We start from the raw sequence: 20,794 nt of genomic DNA on the forward strand, positions 1-20,794 counted from the left end.
AATAAACATCTCTGCTCAGTTTGCCCTCTGGAACATACACCCACCTCATAGGGAGACTGTGAGGATTAAAGCCTGGCACACAGTAAGCACTATGGAAGTGATTACCCCATAAATTACAAAACCACCAGCCAATGAAAAAAATCAAGCCCATTAATTTATGGGCCCACCCTGAAATCTGACCTTCTATGCCTTGTATTAGGGTTGTTATTCAAAATGTTTAGTAGTTCCACTAGATTGAGTAACTTTGAAGGGCTGAGCAAAATATGACAAATTTCTTGTAAAGAAGGTAGTGTTCATACATATAGACATGCATGTGCACACACACAGACACAAATAGAAGGCAAGTGTAGATTTCTGGAGCTAGAAGGAAAATACAAATCTACTCTAATGTTATCACTGTACATAAGGGAGAACATAAGGGAGACTAAGTGATTTGTCCAAAGGGGTGTGTACACACGTACACACACACACACACACAAACATATAGATGAACAGTGAAACTGGGGCTAGAACATGGGTCTCTGAAGTCTGCATTTTAAAGGGCCAACTCAGTGGTACAGCAGCTAAGGCATAGGACTCGCACTCCAGAGACTGTAGGTTCAATCCCTACCACTGCCAAGAAACCTTTGAAAACATTTTCCCCTTAACATAGTCACAATGTAAATAAATATTCTTTGTAAGAATGTAGCCCTGCTTTTGGAAAATTAGAGTAAGGCTGAAATCTGGTGAGAAAGAAACTACTAGAATACCCTGTTCTCTCTCTCTCTCTCTCATATAGAGACAGAGGTAGCAGAGAGGGAGAGAGAGTTAAAAAAAAAAAAAAAAAAGACCATAGGCATGCAGCTTCCTCTGATGTGATGGGGGCTGGGCTTGAATCACAGCGCACTTTCCTGGTGAACTATTTCACTAGCCCCATTTCTTAATATTAAACCCCACCTTTCTTCAAGGCTACAGCAGAATTCCTTCTTGAAGGATTCTATTTCACAGCTACAGTTATCAAAGCAAACTCAATGTTTTAAAATGATGAAAGTCATTTTAACATTTAAGAAAAATGACCTTTGTTTCTAAACCTTGCTTCTCAGAATCTTTTAGACTATGGAGCATAAAAAATAAATTTGAAGAGGACCAGCAAAATAGTTCACCTAGATAGTATGCTGCTTTGCCATGTGAGTGAAGTGACCCAGGCTCAAGCCCAGCCCCTTCCTTGGAGGAAGCTTCAGTGCTGTGGTTTCTCTCCCCGCCCCTTCTGAATAAGTCAGTTTAAAGTGGTGAAACCCTCGTGATTGGTGATGGTGAGGAGTAATAATAATGTCAAGGACCTGCAAAAAAAAAATCTTACATGGATAGTGAGTTGCTTTTTGCCATGTGTACCTGTCTAGGTTTGAGCCCAATCCTCAGCACATTGAAGGAAACCTTGGTGCTGTGATTTCTCCCCCTCTTTCTCTCTCACACTCTCTGAAAAAAAAAAGTCAGCCTTGAGTAGTGAAGTACCACAGCTGCCTTGCAAAAATAAATTAAAATAAAATTAATAAGGTGAAAGGACACAGCATGGGTTTGGTTTACTAAGGACTAGCTCTGCACTGCCCCTAGAGCATAGCAATAGACCAAACAGGAGAACTCACATCCCTGCATTGAGAGAGCATGTGGCCTCCAAAGGCTGGTTCACCAAATCCATTTGAACCACACATTAGAAAGGCTTCAAAAACTAAGCACACCAGCAGGGAATGGCCAGAACACTGTCCTGATTCATATTATCTATCCACCATCCCAAGGACTTAAAGACTAGGCATTATTCATAAGGTCTAAGCTCTTTTTGCCCATGGCTCTTCTATATGTGAGTTGAGTTGCATGAACTATTGAAGCAGTTACTGTTTGCAACCCAACAGCCCAAAGACAAGAAATGTTTTCCTATGGTAGCTAACAATCTGTTCCAGAGCCAAGGAACAAATGACTAAATTCCCTAAAACCACACAACAGTAACTCATGTTTAACAAGGAGCTGGAAGATCAAAAGTTTCTGATCTCAGGGATCTGGCATCCCAGGCACAGTCTCCTTGGCAGAACCCTTTACCCACACAAAGCCACTCTGCTCCAGGAAAAGTGTGCTAGAGGACCCTTCATTACAACGGTGTTGATTTTGATTTAGCAACTTCCGTTTTGAAATACAGCAAAGATAGTCTCCATACACCCCCCACAATTGTTTGAAAAAGAAACTAGAAACTCTCAGAGCATCTATATTCTAGCCCCTGCTGTGAAAAGTGAAGCCTTAAAATCATAATCTTTATGGCTGCTAAGTTATTCTTAACTGCTGTGAAAAATGTCAACTAAACTTAAGATGCTCAATCTACAATCATTAACTTAGCCAACTAGAGAAAGAAAACTGTAATAGTTACACAACCATTTCAGCAAAACTGACCAGCAGGTATGACAATGAAATGGGGTTGCCTTTGGAAGAATAGTTATTTTTTTCTTTACACATTTTACAATTTACCTCAAAGATAGCATCAAAATATGAGAAGGAAAAATTCTACTACATTAAATTAGAACCCCTTAATTATTATCCTAACTCTATTGCTTACTTTCTGTGTCCCCAGAAAGCCCGAGTTTCTCTTTCTCTCAGAAAGTCCATATGTAGGGCAAGGGAGATAGCATAATAGTTATGCAAAGAAACTTCCATGCCTGAAGCTTTTAAGTACCAGGTTCAAACCCTAGCACTACTATGAATCAAAGCTGAGCAGTGCTCTGGCACATATATCTTTTTGTATCTTTCTCATTAAAATAAAAGAAATAATTTTATATTTTAAAAGTCCATCAGTAAATTAATACTACAACTACTTTATTATACACAAGAAATTAACAAGATGATTTATGTCAAAAAAGTTTGTAAAACTAAAATGGTGGTATGCATTCAAGGTGTCGGTATTAGTATATAAATGAATTAAGAAAGAAGAGGCATAAAGAGAATCAACTGATAAAAAATCACTAGGGAATTTGGTTAAGTGGACACTCTATTTTTGATAATGTGCCTAATTTAAACCTGAATAAAAATTTATTTTACAGTGAGTTAAAAATCAGAGAGAGCCTTCTAAGTAACATTATTTTAAGTCTCTCTTCTGAGATAAGACTTTCTAAATGCATCTTTCCAAAGCCTTTATTCACATTTTTTTTTCCTAGCTAGAAAAAGAATTTGGCTAAAATGCCATGAAAATAGAGATAATTAAAAAAAAAAAAAAATGGCCCAACTCCAAGATTCACTTGTGTAGTGAAGTTCTAAAACAAAAGAATCTGTATCCTTTATAAACTCCCCAATTTCCTCTGAACACTAATAAACTCCCTCTTGCCTCTGGAGATTTTATATATCATGATGGGTACTAAATAGAAATTTCCAAGAGAGAAACAATATGCATTAAGAAAACTTGCCACTCGTATAAGCATTTCATGCTAATCTACATATTAATTTGGAGAACAGCACTATGCTGGGTTGTTTTTTCTGTTGGCCTACCATGGGAATAGACCTTTGAAAAATACTTTGACCCAGTGATAGCACCAGTCAGTCTTCCCACAATAATCAGATTCAACAACATTCAGATCCCCTCTCTGTCTGTGGAATCAACATGAAAATATGTGAAGACAATGAAGCTGTTACTATGTTGGGGATTCTAGATCAGGATTCTAGTTTTTCATTAGCAAGCCCAGTACAAGGCGCACAGATGAAGCCAGGCCCGTAAGTGTGTTGCCTTCCCATATCTCTCACAAAAGATGCTGATAATCCAGGCTACCCTACAATCCAAGCATGTATGATAGGTCTAACATCTCTGAGAAAGAAGAGCCCAAGAAAGGATGGAAATACCCAAACAAATACTTTAAAAAAAAAATTTTTTTTGCCTCCAGGGTTATTGCTGCGGCTTGGTGCCTGCACTACACCTTTTGTGAAGCAACACCCCTGCAGGTGGGGAGCTGGGAGGTCTAACCGGGACCCTTACACCAGTCCTTGTGCTTCGTGCCATGTGCACTTAACTTGCTGCACTACTGCCCGGTCCCAAAAAATACTCTTGCTGCGATGCACAAAGCACTCAGAGAGAGAAGCATCTTGGAGGCTGGCATTTACCTTAAGCTTAAGTTTACCGTGTATGGGTGTGTGGGCATGTGCATATGTGGGTGTTGGTATATGAATTTGAAACAGGTGAAAACACCCTTTTTAAGTGTCTGCTTTTGGTACAACAGGAAGACACTGAAAACAGAATATATAAAAGAAAGAAAATATGTTCCAAAATTCAGCAACCATTTCATTTGAAAAAGAGACTGAAAATGAGAGTGAAGATAATATCGTGAATGGCATTTGGTTGTCTGAATCAGAGACCCTGTTCTCAATGGGAAATTATTCCTGGAAGTTATAATAGTTCCTCTCTAGCTTTTTGAATAGATATGAGAAAAATCTCTGCTGATAGTACTACAATATTTACTGGCATGAGAGATAAAGGAAATATCACTTCCCTATTTTTTTTTCTGTTGGTATGCTTCTAGTTCTGCTTCTGGGATCCCTTCTGTTACACTGCTTGACATTGTGGTATATTTACATGGTCATTCTGTTACACTGGTTTGGTCTCACTCCCCTGCCTCCGGGAGATTTTGGTTTAGTCCTTGCTGGTTCACGCTCTTTTCCTTCTCCCTGCCCCTATGGACGTAATCCCCTTGGTTCCTGACGCTGCCGCCGGAGAAGGATGCAGGACAGAATGGGATTGTGATTAGATTAGATTAGATTAGATTAGTTTAGTTTTTTGAAGCGTATACCGCTCGCTCGTCAATAAAGAAATACTGCTTCTCCGCTCAGCCACGAGTCTCTGGTTGTCTGCGAAGCCAGCCCAGCGAAAACAACAAAATGGTGCCCGAACAGGGACAAGAATCTCGGCTCCACACATATGCAGCAGACCAAAGGAGATCAGATAAGTAAAGCCACCGTGGCCTGCCTTTCTACTTATGAAGAGGTTTTCAAAAGGCTCTACTCTTTCTTCATGAGACAGTTTCTCTGTCTCTGGAACATTTCGCTATGGGCCACATTCTGGTTTCCACCCGCCGCCGGCCTGTGGAGCCTGCTCGCCGCCATGGGGCATGGGGTGTTGGGCGTGGGCTCCCTCCACACTGCTCGGCTGCCGGGGTCAGGGCTGCGGGCAAGGCGGGCAGGGCTGCAGGCCATACTGGGCCCTGCCCTGGGGCACCTCGGCCCACGCCTTCTGCACGGCTGGCCCGCTCGCCCTCCTGCTATGAAGTCTGGGCAGATCCCGGACCGCCCGGAGACTGCGGGCTCCCTGCCGGGACTGGGGCCCCTGGCTGAGATCCCCAGCTCGGCTCTGATGGCAGAGGAGCTAGAATATGCAGACATCCATGCAGTGATCACACCCCTGCAATTCCTGGAAGTGAAGTTGCGCAAGAGGCCACCTAAGGATAACACACCCCCCAAACAATTAAGACAGTACAGATCTAAATTCGTGTTTAAAATGACATGTCTTCGTAACAAAAGTTTTTCTCCTTGTGTATTAAAGGCCATGTTTATGTGTGTGTTTGAAATTTGGTAAACATTAACTTTAAGGTTAGAAATGTAACTTTAAGGCTACATTCTTACTAGGCAAAGTTAAATGAAAAAAGTTTTCAACATAATTCTCATAAAGGTAAAATTAACTGACATTTAAAGTCTGAGGTAAAAATTAGTTAAAAATCAATATATTTTAACTAATTTGGTCTAAAAAACCTGCACACACCTAGGGTGTGTCTCCATCTTATACGGGTGTAACAAAAGGTAAAAAAAAGACATTGACATGTAAAGCTCTCAAATACCTTCTTAGAGATATAACCAGCCCAGGCGAACGATAGATTGCACAATGGTTATGCTAATGATTCTCATGCCTGAGGCTTTTAACCATGGGTCTTCTGTTTACCTTTGACATTTTATTGAGTTTAAACTGTTTAAACAACCTTAAAATCATACTAGAAAGGACTTCCAATTATAATGGAGTTATCAATTATAGTAAACTTCTAACCTGCTACAAGTTTTGTTTCACAAGTAAGTGAATTACAGCTGTCAAGTCCTCTACAGAAAAGCGGAATTCCAGCGGCTGACCTTCCTCATGCAACATTTCACCCCCTGGCATTTCTTCTGTGGTCATCTACTTTGGACTGGCACTTCTTAGGACTCACTGGTACACCTCTTGGACACTTTACACAACTCTACAGCAGCTTCCCTTTATGCTGCTGGGTTTCTCAAGGACTGCAGCCAGCTGCCTTGGGACTCTATAGGCCACACACAGCCCTCCTTGCTAGGTAATGCCCACAGAGGCAGGAAACGCCCGTTGAGGCATGAAGTGCCCCCAGAGGCAAGAGATGCCCGAGGCAGGAAATGTCCTTTAGCTTGATAAGCCTTGCCCACAGAGGCAAGAAACGCTCCCCTCAGGCCTTCCCTTGGCATCACACTGGTTCTTGTTGCTCTCTTACTTGTTCCCCCATGTCTTGTGCCAGTTTTTTTTTTTTTTTTTGAAAATGACTATACGATATAGGTTTCTGTTCACCCCACATTCCTGATACTATGGTCAATGAGTTAAAAAGAAAAGGGGGAATTGTTGGTATGCTTCTAGTTCTGCTTCTGGGATCCCTTCTGTTACATTGCTTGACCTTGTGGTCTATTTACATGGTCATTCTGTTACATTGGTTTGGTCTCACTCCCCCTGCCTCCAGGAGATTTTGGTTTAGTCCTTGCTGGTTCGCGCTCTTTTCCTTCTCCCGGCCCCTATGGACGTAATCCCCTTGGTTTCTGACGCTGCCGCCAGAGGAGAAGGATGCAGGACAGAATGGGGTTGTGATTAGATTAGATTAGTTTTTTGAAGCATATACCCGCTTGCTCGTCAATAAAGAAATACTGCTTCTCCGCTCAGCCATGAGTCTCTGGTCGTCTCTGTCTCCCACCCGCGAAGCCAACCCGGTGAAAACAACATTTTCCATTATCTTTTCTCCCCCTTTGAAATCACTTTATCCGATTTGACTTGAACTTTTCCTGCATACATTTTTCTGTCCAATGTTCTTCACTTCATTTCGTAATGAATATTTCACCTGCTCCTCCTTGTTTACATGGATGATCATGTGAGGAAATAAGCATTAAACTTATATGGATTTCTTCCTTATTAATACATCACTTAGATCATACTCAAAGTAGCCTGCAAATTTTTAATTTTAATCAAGTTCGTTCTCACTGCACCCAGCTTCAAATCATACTAAAGCAAACCAAGGGGTGGAGGGGAGATTAAAAAAAAAAATACCCCAGGAAAAATGAGTTACAAATGTCAGAAGCTAAAGCTAAACAGAGCCAAATGGCCACTGTGTTGGAGATGAAAAAAAAATTATTATTATTATTACCTGGATTATTGCTAGGGCTCAGTGCCTGCATAAGGACTCTCTCTATCTACCACTCCTTGTGATTATTTTTCTACCTTCCCTCTCCTCTCTTTCTTTTTTAATAGAAACAAAGAGAAATTGAGAGAGAAAGACAGATTACTTCACTGCTTGTGAAGCTTCTCCCCTGCAGCTGGGGATGGGGAGCATGAACTTGGGTCCTTGTGCACCATAACATTCTAACAGGTGTGCTACTTCCAGGACCCTGGAGGAAAAGTTTAAAGAAAAGTCAAATGAATGGGAAAAGATAGGACCGTGGGTGCTCTTTCTGATGGACCTCTAAATCAGTGCTATGGAGAAAATCTCTTCAGCAATTCAAATACAGCAAGAGTAAAGGAATAAGAATGTGTGTGTTGAGGGGGGGGTGTAAATACAAGAAAGAATGAGCTTATTAATAGTATATTAAGCCATCAAATTAGGTGACATCTATCTTTTTTAGATATGAAAATATCTTGCCAGAAAATGGCTCAGGGAGTGGCTGAGAAATTGGGCTTAGGATTTACAACTATGAAGGTTCTATCCATGGCACTGCACATGCCTGACTAGTGCTCTGGTTCTCTTTCTCTCATAGAATAATTACATGAATCTAAGGGGGTGGAGAGGCCCTGTTATAAAACAAGACGAATCCCTAGCACTGCATAAGAACAACAAAAAAGGACAAAATGAGTGAAACTGGGCTTTGGTGCTTTAGTCTCATTAAAAAAAAAAAGGAATAAGACAAGACTATAAGGCTGCTTACTAGCTCTGTTGTGTCGGGTTCATACTAAACAAAACCTTGGGGCTTTGAAATCTCTGCTTTTCTTAATCTGAGAAGCAAGTACACAATCTCAACTATAGTGATTTGCCAATGAAACAGAAACCTTAAATGGAAGAAAAAAAGGTGACAACCCTCTGCCCAAGAAATGATACCATTTGGTCTACTGATGACATTATTAGGAGAATACCAATGATGAAAAATGGAAGAGAAGGCCTCATGGTCATTATCTCTTTCATTTTCATTTTAGCATGAACAGAGGGATTAAGCCAGGATTTAAAGAACCAAATTCCTACTCCATGACATAGCTCACTTTAATGACCATAAACTTCCTCATCCTCACTGCTAAAACAAAACAAAAACACGGATCTTGTCTCTGACTACTCTTATCTAATCAAGTTCAGGTTTGTTTGGTTTGGCTGTTGTACTGGTTTGTGTATGGAGCCAGGGTACCCCATATGTATGATTTTCCCATTCTTTTAATGATGGGAGCCCCATGAGTTGTGTACATATATACATCTATAGGTATGAAACTATATGGCTACTATTTTCATAATACTGTAAACCAATGGTAAATCAGTAAAAAATAATAGAAGAAATCCTTGGTTTAGTGAGATATGTAAACCCCACCCCCTTCCTGCAAATCCACTGGCTCCTAACTTTGTTTTGGGAAAGAAAAAAAAGGAGACAAGTTTAATCTTTCTGGATTTCTACACATAATTCTCTCCTTCTCCTCTGAGGCTGCTGCTGTCTTTCAAACTTGAAAGACTTTTTGTTCTCTTTGTGAAACAAAGCAGCTGCTTCTATAATGTAAGAGAGAAGCTTCACAAGCAGTAAAACAGTGCTACAGGTGTCTCTCTCTCTCAATTTCTCTCTGCATCTGTCCAAAATAAATTAATTAAAATATTAAAAACCCATTATGCTAATCAGAATCACCTTAGTTCAACTTCTGGTGAATTTACCACTCTTCCTGTCTTCCCTTCTATGTCTTATATCCCAAGTATCTTAATGGAATGCAGAATCTGCTGTTAGAGCAGATTTATGCTTTTAGAGGTTGTTTATCTTGATCAGTAAGAGACAATTGAAGTAGAAGTATCTTGTTTGTTTATAATATCGATATAAGGATTATTTGATACATGAATGATAAACAAGTAAATTCAGGCTTCAATACTGCTATCATAGAGGAGAACACTCCTCAGAAAGTTATTATTAACTTAAATGGAAAACTTGTAAGTAGTCCCACACTATTAATAGTGGAGTCATCTAAAATTGATTTTTTTAAAACTACCATTTAATACATTGTTTTGATGCCATCATATTCTAGTGAATTCTACCAAAAACAAAGGGAGTTTTGAAAAGAAATGGAACTGGATGAAGGTATAGTGGGAGAAAGGTAGATATGATTCTCTGATGTATATTTGGTGAGATTTTTCTTTTTTAGGCACAGAAAGTAATATGACAAATACTCTACCAGAAATGATTAACTCGAACACTATTTTGTCTTGTTTTGCTTCAAGTCTTTCATTTTTAAGCAAAAGTAAGTACAAATAAATTAGAGTTTTAGGAGCAGGAAAGACGCAATGCAGAGGCTATGCATATGACTGGCATGTCTGAGGCCTAGAGGCTCTAAGTTCAATACCTAGCACCACCATATTCTGAAACTGAGCAGTGTTCTGGTCTCCCTCAAAAAAATAAATACATTAAAAAAACAAACCTGGGAGTCAGGTAGTAGTGCAGCAAGTTAAGCACATGTGGCGCAAAGCGCAAGGACTGGCGTAAGGATCCTGCTTCAAGCCCCTGGCTCCCCACCTGCAGGGGAGTCGCTTCACAAGTAGTGAAGCAGGTCTGCAGGTATCTCTCTTTCTCTCCCCCTCTCTGTCTTCCCCTCCTCTCTCCATTTCTCTCTGTCCTGTCCAGCAATGATGACATCAAGAACAACAATAATAACCACAACAACAATAAAACAAACAAAAATATCTAAAAAAAAGAAAAACAAAAAACACCTAAATCTGGGGGCTGGGTGGGTGTGCCTGATTGAAAGCAAATATATTACAATGTACAAGGATCCGGATTCAAGCGCCCAGGCCCCACCTGTAGGACCGAAACTTGACAAATGAAGTAGCAGATAGGGAAGACTATCACAGAGCCAAAATAGACATTTATGTTTTCATTTCTCGTGGGATCTAAAGACACAGTATGGCTTTAGGAAGCACAAAAATAAATAAATAAAATCCAGAAGTGGCTTCTACTTTGTAAATATGAATTCTCTGTCTGGCACCAGTCCTGTGTCTATCAAGCTGAACAGTTCAAAGTCAAATGTGAGTTCTAACATTAGACCACTACATTGTTTCTTCTCACATCTCATCAGCTTCTACAGTGCACAATCCAACACCTTGTAAACAGCAGATACATCAAAGTATTTCCTCTATACGTTCAATAGGAACTCACCCTTCTAAATGACACGACGTAAAATGTGTCCCCCCTCCTGCGGATGGCTTCAAAGAAGTCCTGGTAGCTTCGGGGGGACGCATAGTACACTTGAAGCTCGCTCCCTGAATTTCTGCTGGAGTAAGCAAAAGGCAAGTATTCTTACAGCAAGCAAGTACATGGCCTCAAAGACACTTCCCATGCTAAGATAAGATATGCATTCCATCTTGGTAGTTTTCTGGCAGTCAGTTCTACATAAGCATTTTTACTAGCCCAGGGGCTAGTAAAGTTCACTGCACTGAAATTCAAATTCTCATTCTGAAATGGAGCTTTAAGAGGACTAGACAGACAGATGCACTGTCCCGTATGCGTAAATGCTCAATGAAAGTAAGAGAAACTGGAGTGTAGGTCTAAGGCAACTGCAGAACCTGGGGCTCTTGATCTTGCCTTCAGGGTGTGGTGGTCACATCACCATCATCACCTATGTTTCAACATTAGCTAGATGCCAAGCACCATGAGGAGAGCTTCAAATCTAGATCTATCTGACTTATTCTTTACATCAACCCTGAGCAGCCAGGGTTTTGCTGAGTTAGCCTGCTGGAGTCCACAGACTGCTATCTGGCTTCTTCCAGCACCCCACCCTGCAGTCTTAACTGAGGGAGACATGATCCTTGCAGCTGGAGGGAGCTTGGGTAACACATTAGACACCAAAAAGCACAGTACTCCTTTGGAACCTTCCCAAGTCTCCAGCAGTACTGTGTGGTGGGGAACACATTTCAAGTCAAAGATGCAGGCTCTGAGTCTGATCCTGCTGGTTCCACAGCTCTGAAACTTAGTTTCCCTGCCAATCACTAGGAAGCATGGCCTCTACACTCTGATGCTGTGGGATTTGAGAGAAAATGCATGTGAGGCACACTGTAGGATACCTAGCTCAAAACAGACACTCGGAAAGAAATATTCCTTCCCCTGGGCTTATCTAGTGAACACACATTCAGGGCAGGAGAACTGGACTGTGTAAGCCTCACGAGCCCTGTCTGCACCTGTAGCAGGATTTGGGAGCGTTCACCTTCTGGGTTTCTCTAGGCGCACACTAACTGCTCAAAGAAAATCCTGGTGGTTTATGGACTATCTCTGGAGTCACAGACAAGACAAAGCTTAGATGGAAGGAAGTATGCATTCCACCTTGACTAAGCAACCAGAGCCTCCAAACACTTTCTTACCTGATAGTGGTGGTGTCTGTATACTGGACAGCCATAAGCTGGGAGTTGGAGCCCTGCTCCAGAGCACCCTGGAAGAGAAGAATAAAAGGGTCAATCCATACAATGAAACTATGCCAGTACCTGCCAACGCTGATTCATCCTATACACGACTACTGAACTTCTGTTAAAATACTTCTGATCTGGCCTAGGAGGTGGTGCAGTGGACAAGGGTGTTAAGCACACAAGCAGGGGGTCGTGCAATAGCATAGCAGGTTAAGTGCACATGGCACAAAGCACATGGACCGGCATAAGGATCCCAGTTCAAGCCCTTGGCTCCCCACCTGCAGGGGGGCCACCTCAGGAATGGTGAAGCAGGTCTACAGGTGTCTGTCTTTCTCTCCCCCTCTGTCTTCCCCTCCTCTATTGATTTCTCTCTGTCCTATCCAATGACATCAATAACAACAACAATAATAATCATACAACGATAAAACAACAAAAGGGAACAAAAGGGAAAAAAAAAAAAACAGCCTCCAGGAGCAGTGGCTTTGTACCAAGCCTCAGCAATAACCCTAGAGACAAAAAAAAAAAAAAACCCACACCTCTCAAGTATAAGATTCTAAGTTCACTCCCCAGCATCACTTCATCATCATAGGATAAAATTAAAAAATGTCTGTAGTCTTTTCACAAATATTGTGATATCTTAAATTCAAATAATTATAGCATCATCATGGAAATTAGAACTCCATAGGTTACATTCCAGGGTATAGAGGTGCTTTGTGGAGATTTAAGACATTTAAGTCATATGCCATCAGTTTTGAAGAAGTAGCACAAAAACTTAATCCAAACACAAGTTTTATGATCATGTCATGTATTATCAACTATGTAACAAAGGGTACTTGTCTAAAATTAATTACTTCTTAATGAAAATTTCCTGAAATGTGAAAGGTCCATAATGAAGCTAGATTCTTTTGTTTACTGAATTAAACAAGACTACCTTTTGCTTAAATATACCTAAGAACTAGTTATCATTAAGGACAGCTCACTGATGACCCTTGTCGGAGAATAGGCCAATTGCTAATGGCCCACACACTACGCCACAAGCCTCTTTCCACAACATCTTATGCCCTAGAAGAGTCCCTGGAGTTCTGTGAGTTCTTCAGAAGAGTTTTATAAGGATATCAGTTTTTTAAAGGCATACTAATAACAATTATATTGGGAAGTAGCCTTATCATCACCACTGTCAAATAGTGGTTTCCTCTTAAGACTGCAGGCACTTGTTCTGCAGGCATCTGTTCATTACTGTGTCCATCTATCTCTTCTTTAATCAGTCCATCCATCATCCACCCATCCACCCATCCACCCACCTATCCTTCCTTCAGTAATCAAACTTCTCTGGCTTATGGTGGTATGGGGGATTGAACCCAGAACTTCAAAGAAAAAAAAAAAACATTCAAAGGATTAAGGAGGGAAAGGAGAACAATTCTGTTTAGTGGATAGAACCAATAAGCAGAGGTAAAGAATACAGGGTTCTAATTCCTGGCCCTACAACAAGTTATGGGTTTATTTTATGAAAGCCTAATAAAGATCATACATATAATCTCTGTTGAATAAAAGTTAGTCAAATAAAAATGGACACCAATGAGTTGAAAAGAGAAGTACACTTAAAATTTTAAAATACTATACTTACTGAGAAGCATAATCAAGTGAGTAGTATATAAAACCAAAATCAAGCTAATTGATAAATAAAAGATTTGGCTTAATATTTTTAAATATATTATATACACATTTGTTTATATACTACATAAAGCATATGTATGTCTTATTAAAAAGTAAGCTGTGTGTAGAACGGTAGCGCAGCAGGTTAAGTGCACGTGGCACGAAGTGCAAGGACTGGCATAAGGATCCCATTTCAAGGCCCTGGCTCCCCACCTGCAAGGGAGTTGCTTCACAGGCAGTGAAGTAGGTCTACAGGTGTCTATCTTTCTCTCCCCCTCTTTGTCATCTCCTCCTCTCTCCATTTCTTTCTGTCCTATCTAACAACGATGACATCAATAACAACAATAATAAATAAAACAACAATTAAAAAACAACAACATCAAGGGCAAACAAAGGGAAAACAAATTAAAAAATGTTTTTAAAAAAAGTAAGTTGTGACTTAGATATAAAATATCGTGGGGTGAATCTCATAAAGGAGGTGAAGGACATTTACAACAGAAACTATAAGACACTGCTAAAAGAAACAGAGAAGGACACACAGAAATGGAAGACCATTCCCTCTTTCTGGATTGGGGAAAAAACATTAAAATGGCTATTCTACCAAAATCAATCTACAATTTCAATGCAATTCTTATCAAAATTCCAGTGGTAACTCAATTTATATAAAATAGACATAGTAAGGTTTCAAAATAAACAGATTGTGGTGAATTTTAAAGGACTTTCATACTTTCTGCAAAAAAAATTAATAGATTTAATAGAAGTAGAGACAGTGATTTCTATCAGCTGTACTTTCAAAATATACTTGGCAGGCTAGGCGGCAGCACACCCAGTTATGCACACACATTACAGTGCTCAAGGACCAAGTTCAAGTCCCACAATACCCACTTACAGGGGGAAACTTCATAAGTGGTAAAACAGTGCTATAGATGTCTCTTCCTTTCTATCTCCTCTTGCTCTATTTCTCTCAGTTCTATCAGATAAATAAATCAAAATGTACTTGGCATTTGAGTTCATTTTTCTACCTTCACATCTGCTAGTCTAGTTTGGGTCCCACAGACTAGAGAAATGGTTTAGAATTTCTCCCTAACTTCTTTTTTCTTTTTTTCCTCTCTCTCTCTCCCTAACTTCTACTCCTGTCACCCACCTCAAGTTTCTTGAAATTCACCAGTCAGAGAGTTCTTTTACTATCACAAAGTGGATCAAGTTATGTCCCTATGAACCTCTCAGTACTGTCTCACCTTGCCTACTATGGACTCTGGAGTTCTCCCACAGTATATAAGACTCCATCTGACAAAGTCTCATCAGCCTCTCTGATGGTATATTTTTCTTAATATAAATATTATTTATTTATCCCTTTTGTTGCCCTTGTTGTTTTATTGTTATAGTTATTGTTGTTGATGATGATGATGTCAGACAGGACATAGAGAAATGGAGAGAGGAGGGGAAGACAGAGAGGGGGAGAAAGATAGACACCTGCAGACCTGCTTCAACACTTGTGAAGCGACTCCCTTGCAGGTGGGGAGCTGAGGGCTCGAACCAGGAGCCTTATGCTGGTCCTTGCACTTTGCATCACGTACGCTTAACCCGTCTGATGGCATCTTCTTGACTAGCAAGTCCCTGGAGTCAGGCCTCACCTAACACCGTGAATGTTCTCAAGTATGCAAGCCACTCCCTGAAGAGAAACTTTCTGTCTGCTGGTCCCTTTGCCAGAAAGGGCTTTCTCTAGATTTCCCCCAACATTATTTAGTCCATACTTGTCTCTTGTGAATATTAATTAATAATTAATTTGAGAGAGAGAGAGAACATAAATGAACCAGATAATCACTCTGGTACATGTGGTACACGCACTGCTAGGGACTGAATTCAGCATCTCATGCTTGAAAGTCCAACACTATCCACTGCACCACCTCCCAGGCCACTTAATCCATCATTTTCTGCCTATGCTAAAAACAAAGTTCTCACTAAGCCTTTTTCTTATTCCTGAGCCCACAGAAAGGTTTTATTTGCCTCATCTTCTACAAAGGAGACTGGGAAATGGGGCAAAAGTCTAACCAAGTGAAAACAGCTAGAGTCCAGGCCTGCTGCCTAAATCACTTCCCATTACCATGCAAACTCTCACTTCCCCAATATCCAAAGTCAGAAGCAAAGGATTTCAAGAAGTTGGGGTTACAAAGTGGAAGGAAGCTGGAATTTTTTGTCACCTACAGGAAAAGAAGGAAAACCATCCCCTGTGTGTGAGTGAGAAATGATTTTTTACTCCATTAGGCTACACAATAGCTCAACTTGGCCTTACTCATGTGGATGCCCTTTGGCAGAACACACTCAACAAGAAGCACCCACCAACTCATTCAAACTTGTTAACATCCCAACCTGCTTTACTTCTAGAATGTTGTCTCTAATTTTGAGAGCACTTAAACATTCATTCACTTGTTTGCTGCTCCCCCCTGCCCTCTAGAATGTGAAGGATCCTGGTTTGAGCCCCAGGCTCCCCAGCTGCAGGGGAGTCGCTTCACAAACGGTGAAGCAGGTCTGCAGGTGTCTATCTTTCTCTCCCCCTCTCTGTCTTCCCCTCCTCTCTCCATTTTCTCTGTCCTATCCAACAATGATGACATTAATAACTACAACAATAAAACAAGGGCAACAAAAGGGAATAAATAAATAAATAAAATGAAAAAAGATAGAAGCTCAACTAAAAAGAGCTGCCATTAGCCTGCAGAAATCCTCAGTCAAGCTCAAAAACATCCTCTATACAGAGGTACTGTTTCACCGAGCTGTCCTGTGCCTCAAGCACTCTTATGGCAAAGTTCTCAAGTACAGAAGAGATTATGAGTATCGTTTACAATATCTTTTGTGCCAAAAACATTAGTGCCAAAGCACAGGAACCTCTAGTTTGAGAGCAAGTGTATGGTAGAAAGCAAGAAACAGGGAGTCAGGCAATAGCGCAGGGGGTTAAGCGCACATGGTACAAAGTGCAAGGACCAGCGTAAGGATCCCAGTTCGAACCCCCGGCTCCCCACCTGCAGGGGAATCGCTTCACAGGCAGTGAAGCAGGTCTGCAGGTGTCTATCTTTCTCCCCCTCTCTATCGTCCCCTCCTCTCTCCATTTCTCTCTGTCCTATGCAACAACAACAACAATAATAATAACTATAAATAACAATACAGTAAGGGCAACAAAAGGAAAGGAAGGAAGGAAGGAAGGGAGGGAGGAAGGAAGGAAGGAAGGAAGGAGGGGAGGGAGAAAGGAAGGAAGGAAGGAAGGAAGGAAGGAAGGAAGGAAGGAAGGAAGGAATGTCTGAGCAGAAAATACTAGTACTGCACTACTTACTTCAGTGCTCAGTATCTAGACAGAGTTCCACACCTAAACCCGACCTATACACCCTACACCAGAGCTGAACAATCAAATGAGTGTTATATGTCTAGGAGAAAGTCAGGGAAGGACACTGCAGAGGAGGCAGTGGGAAGTGACTCAAGATCAGGTTTCCCCAATCTTGCAGGAGGAGAGCGACTCAGACCCAGGGGAGGCTTATCAACAAGTATATCAATGCATGTGGAAGACAAGAGGGAACAGACCTGAAGTATACGAGTTTTCTGTTGGTGATTTGTCATCCTTCTTGATTTCGTCCTTTCCACTTCATGTCTGTGGACCCACCCTCTAAGTTCATGGTTTAACCTATGAAAGAGCTTAATTAGTTCAATGGAGTTCACAGAAACCAATGTCTCACCTGGCTGAATTGTATTCTGAATTGTATTCTGTAGGCTCCAAAGAAAATTCCAAGTGCCTGATGCTCTTTTATTTAAAAAACAGGAAGAAGTTCTACCCCTTAACCCACCAAGATTGATTGATTGATTGATAAGAGAGAGAACCAGAACATTATTCTGGCACATAGAATGTCCAGGGATCAAATTCAGGACTTTGTATTTGCACACCCAACTTTTCCACTGTGCCACCTCCCAGGTTGTGCAATGTTTTTAATAAGACATGCAGCCTCTTTAGTCATTACTCATTCAAAAAAACATAGCTAAATAACTGCCAAATATAAATATATTCCCTATAGAGACATACTTCCCATTTCTGCCTTTGAGCTCTGTTTGCACAGATTTTAGCGGCAATCAAAGTATAACAAGTCATAGCGGAGTGAAGAGATAGAACCATCTGGAGAACACCAGACTTTCATACCTGAACCCGGGAGGCCTGGAGGCCTCTGGCACTACCATATGCAACAAATGAGCAGTATGCTTCTCTCTCATTGCCTCTCTTTATGAAATAGAAATAAATATAGTAAGTCATGTGACACTAACAACAACTGGGCACATTAAAGCCTCTGAAAGCCATGATCTTTGGCAGAGAAGAATGAACTCAGCTGCTTGGGTGGGGGGGGGGTGCAATAGAATCCAAATTTTCTAAAACTGGAAATCAGCAATAACCTTTGTGCTTACTTTTGTTGTGTTTTGTTTGCTTCCAGGGTTATTGCTGGGGCTTGGTGCCTGCACTACAAATTCTGTTCCTGGAGGCCATTTTTTGCCTTTTGTTGCCTTGTTGTTTATCATTGTTGTTATTATTATTGCTGTTGTTATTGCTGTCATTGTTGTTGAATAGGACAGAGAGAAATAGAGGAGAGGAAGACAGAGAGGAGAGAAAGATAGACACCTGCAGACCTGCTTCACCACCTGTGAAGTGAACCCCCTTCCGATGGGGAGCTGGAGGCTCAAACTGGGATCTTTATACCGGTCCTTGCACTTTGGGCCATGTGCACTTAACCCGCTGTGCTATCTCCCAGGCCCCTGTGCTTACTTTTTTAAAGCAGTTGTGAAGACATAAGATTATGTGTACTTAGCTAAAGTTGATTACTACTTATCAGAAAATAAACTGAAGGGGCTGGGGCTTGAAAATAGCTCACATGGATTGTGCACTGCTTTGCCATGTGCGTGACCCAGGCTTAAGCTTGGTGCTTACTGTGCTGAAGGAAGTTTCAGCACTGTAGTCTTTCTCTCTCTCTCTCTCTCTCTTTCTCTCTCTACCTCTCTCTACCTCTCTGTCTCTATCTTTATTTAAAAAAAAAATAATTAAGGGGCCAGGTGGTGGCGCACCTGGTTGAACACACATGTTACAATGCACAAGGACTTAAGTTCAAGTCCCCGGTCCCCACCTGCAGGGGGAAAGCTTCACAAGTGGTGAAGCAGTGCTGCAGATGTCTCTCTGTCTCTCTTCCCCTTTATCCCCAACTTCCCTCTCCACTTCTGGCTGTCTCTATCAAATAAATAAAGATAATAAAAAAATTTTTTTTTAAGAAATATAAAAAAACCCAAAAAACTGAAGGGGCTGGAAAGGTGGCTCAGTGGAAGCACCTCCATAGATGAGGCACTCATTTAATCCCTAGCACTGCCTAGAGATCAAGGAAGTAACAAAGTAGATCTCATGGGTGGTGAAGTGGTGTTTTAGTGTCTCTCTCTCTCTCTCTCTCTCTCTCTCTCCATCTCAGGTTTTGAAATTGGAGGACAGGATCTAAAATCACTTAGAAAATCCAATGGAAAAGCAGTTTAGGAAAAATAGACTGAGGAGAAAGTGTGCCACTGATCAGAATTAGATGATATTTCATATGATACACAGGATATATTTATTGTATTGGGATCACATAGCTTGAAATTTGTCTTCCAAATTTGAAGGAAAAGCTTCTTTCATTATGAAAGCTATCATCTGCAAGTCTAATGAGCACGTAGTCTTTTTTAAAAATATTTATTTATTTATTCCCTTTTGTTGTTCTTGCTGTTTTATTGTTGTAGTCATTATTGATGTCGTTGTTGTTGGATAGGACAGAGAGAAATGGAGAGAGGAGGGGAAGACAGAGAGGGGGAGAGAAAGATAGACACCTGCAGACCTGCTTCACCGCCTGTGAAGCGACTCCCCTGCAGGTGGGGAGCCGGGGGTTCGAACCGGGATCCTTATGCCGGTCCCTGTGCTTTGCACCACCTGCGCCTAACCTGCTACACTGCCGCCCGACTCCCTTAGTCTGACTTTTTATTGTAATATCATTCTGTAGTTATCAAAGTAGACATGATCATGCAGGCAATGCCAGTATTCTCACATCAAAGAACCCACTACCATCTCTATCAGGCTGGTCTGTGAACTGGGAGACAACTGAGGGTCCCTAGTCATGCAAGAAATAACCCAGGGCTGAGGAGACAGTACAATGGTTATGCAAAATGCCTTTAATGCCTGAAACTCCGAGGTCCCAGGTTCAACCCCCAGCAACATCATAAGCCAGAGCTGAACAGTGCTCTGGTCAAACAAAACAAAACAAAATCACCCAAAAATTTTCTTAGTGACTGAATCTGAGCATTAACTGCATTAATTTGGAAACTTTTAGAACACATTTCCAGGTGTTGCAGGTACTCACCTGAGAGACTCAGTAGTGTTGATGAGAGGTTGGCAGGGAGGGGGTGGGATGTAGAGTAGGGGCTCCTCTGTGAGCACCATCAGTGCCTTGTCATTGGAAACGGACTGATCATACCTGCAACACATTTACACAGAGTGAGTGTCCTCAAACCTAAGATTTGGAAGAACTTGATGGTTAGGAAACTGCTGCCTATGTTAATCGATCATGAGAATGGAAATGCAGTAAAGAGAATAGACTGCAAAAAAGAAGCCACTGGAATAGAGAAAGAGGGAGAAACAGATAATTTTTTTTGACCTTCTGCTGAGATTTTCTGGGGGACTCACATTTATCCAACCACCACTGCTGGGTGATTAAAGTATTAGGAACCAGACATACAAAGATAAGATAGAGTCAGAACTTCAGGGAGCCTGAAATATATGCCATGTGCTGGGATAGAGGGAAGTTGAGGGACAGAAGCACTGCTTGCCAGGAATGTCAATGCCATTTACAATTCCCAGATGATAAAACTGACCAATTTCTGTACAACAATGCATAGTGGGAGGAGAAGTCAAAACATTGAAAAGCTGATGTAAATTTTAGGATCACAGGAGAAACAATCACTATTAAAACATGGAAATGACACTAAAAAGTCTATTAGCTTCTACTAGCTTCACACAAAGGTTTCCAAGCCATTGCATTGATTTATATGATGTGGATTCTCATCCAGGGTTTGGGAGAAGGAGTAAAATCTGAGTTGAAAATAAGAAAGCTGGGCTGAGGAGCTAATACAGCCTGTGAAAAGCACCAACTCACTGGGGGCTGGGCAGTAGCACAGTGGGTTAAGTGCACATGGCGTGAAGTGCAAAGACCAGCCTAGGGATCCGGGTT

At 41.1% G+C, this 20,794-nt stretch overlaps 1 protein-coding gene across 4 annotated transcripts in view; it reads right to left on the reverse strand.

Moving 5' to 3' along the window:
- Positions 1-10,602: 10,602 nt before the first annotated feature.
- The window catches only part of ATF6 (activating transcription factor 6), a 113,777-nt gene continuing 103,585 nt past the window's right edge, over positions 10,603-20,794 (reverse strand). Inside the window, exons 11-14 of one of the 4 annotated variants that reach the window (XM_060198099.1) lie at positions 19,928-20,041; positions 17,103-17,202; positions 11,838-11,905; positions 10,603-10,750 (exon numbers count right to left, since the gene is read on the reverse strand). In XM_060198099.1, the coding sequence (XP_060054082.1) occupies positions 10,624-10,750; positions 11,838-11,905; positions 17,103-17,202; positions 19,928-20,041 (409 nt within the window). In that variant the 3' untranslated portion in view covers positions 10,603-10,623. Of the gene's footprint in view, positions 10,754-11,837; positions 11,906-17,102; positions 17,203-19,927; positions 20,042-20,794 lie in introns of all 4 variants that reach the window. The other 3 variants (XM_060198098.1, XM_060198101.1, XM_060198100.1) reach the window with 3 other exon arrangements.

This window comes from Erinaceus europaeus, chromosome 9 (assembly GCF_950295315.1).
Source record: "Erinaceus europaeus chromosome 9, mEriEur2.1, whole genome shotgun sequence".
Classification (NCBI taxonomy): Eukaryota; Metazoa; Chordata; class Mammalia; order Eulipotyphla; family Erinaceidae; genus Erinaceus; species Erinaceus europaeus.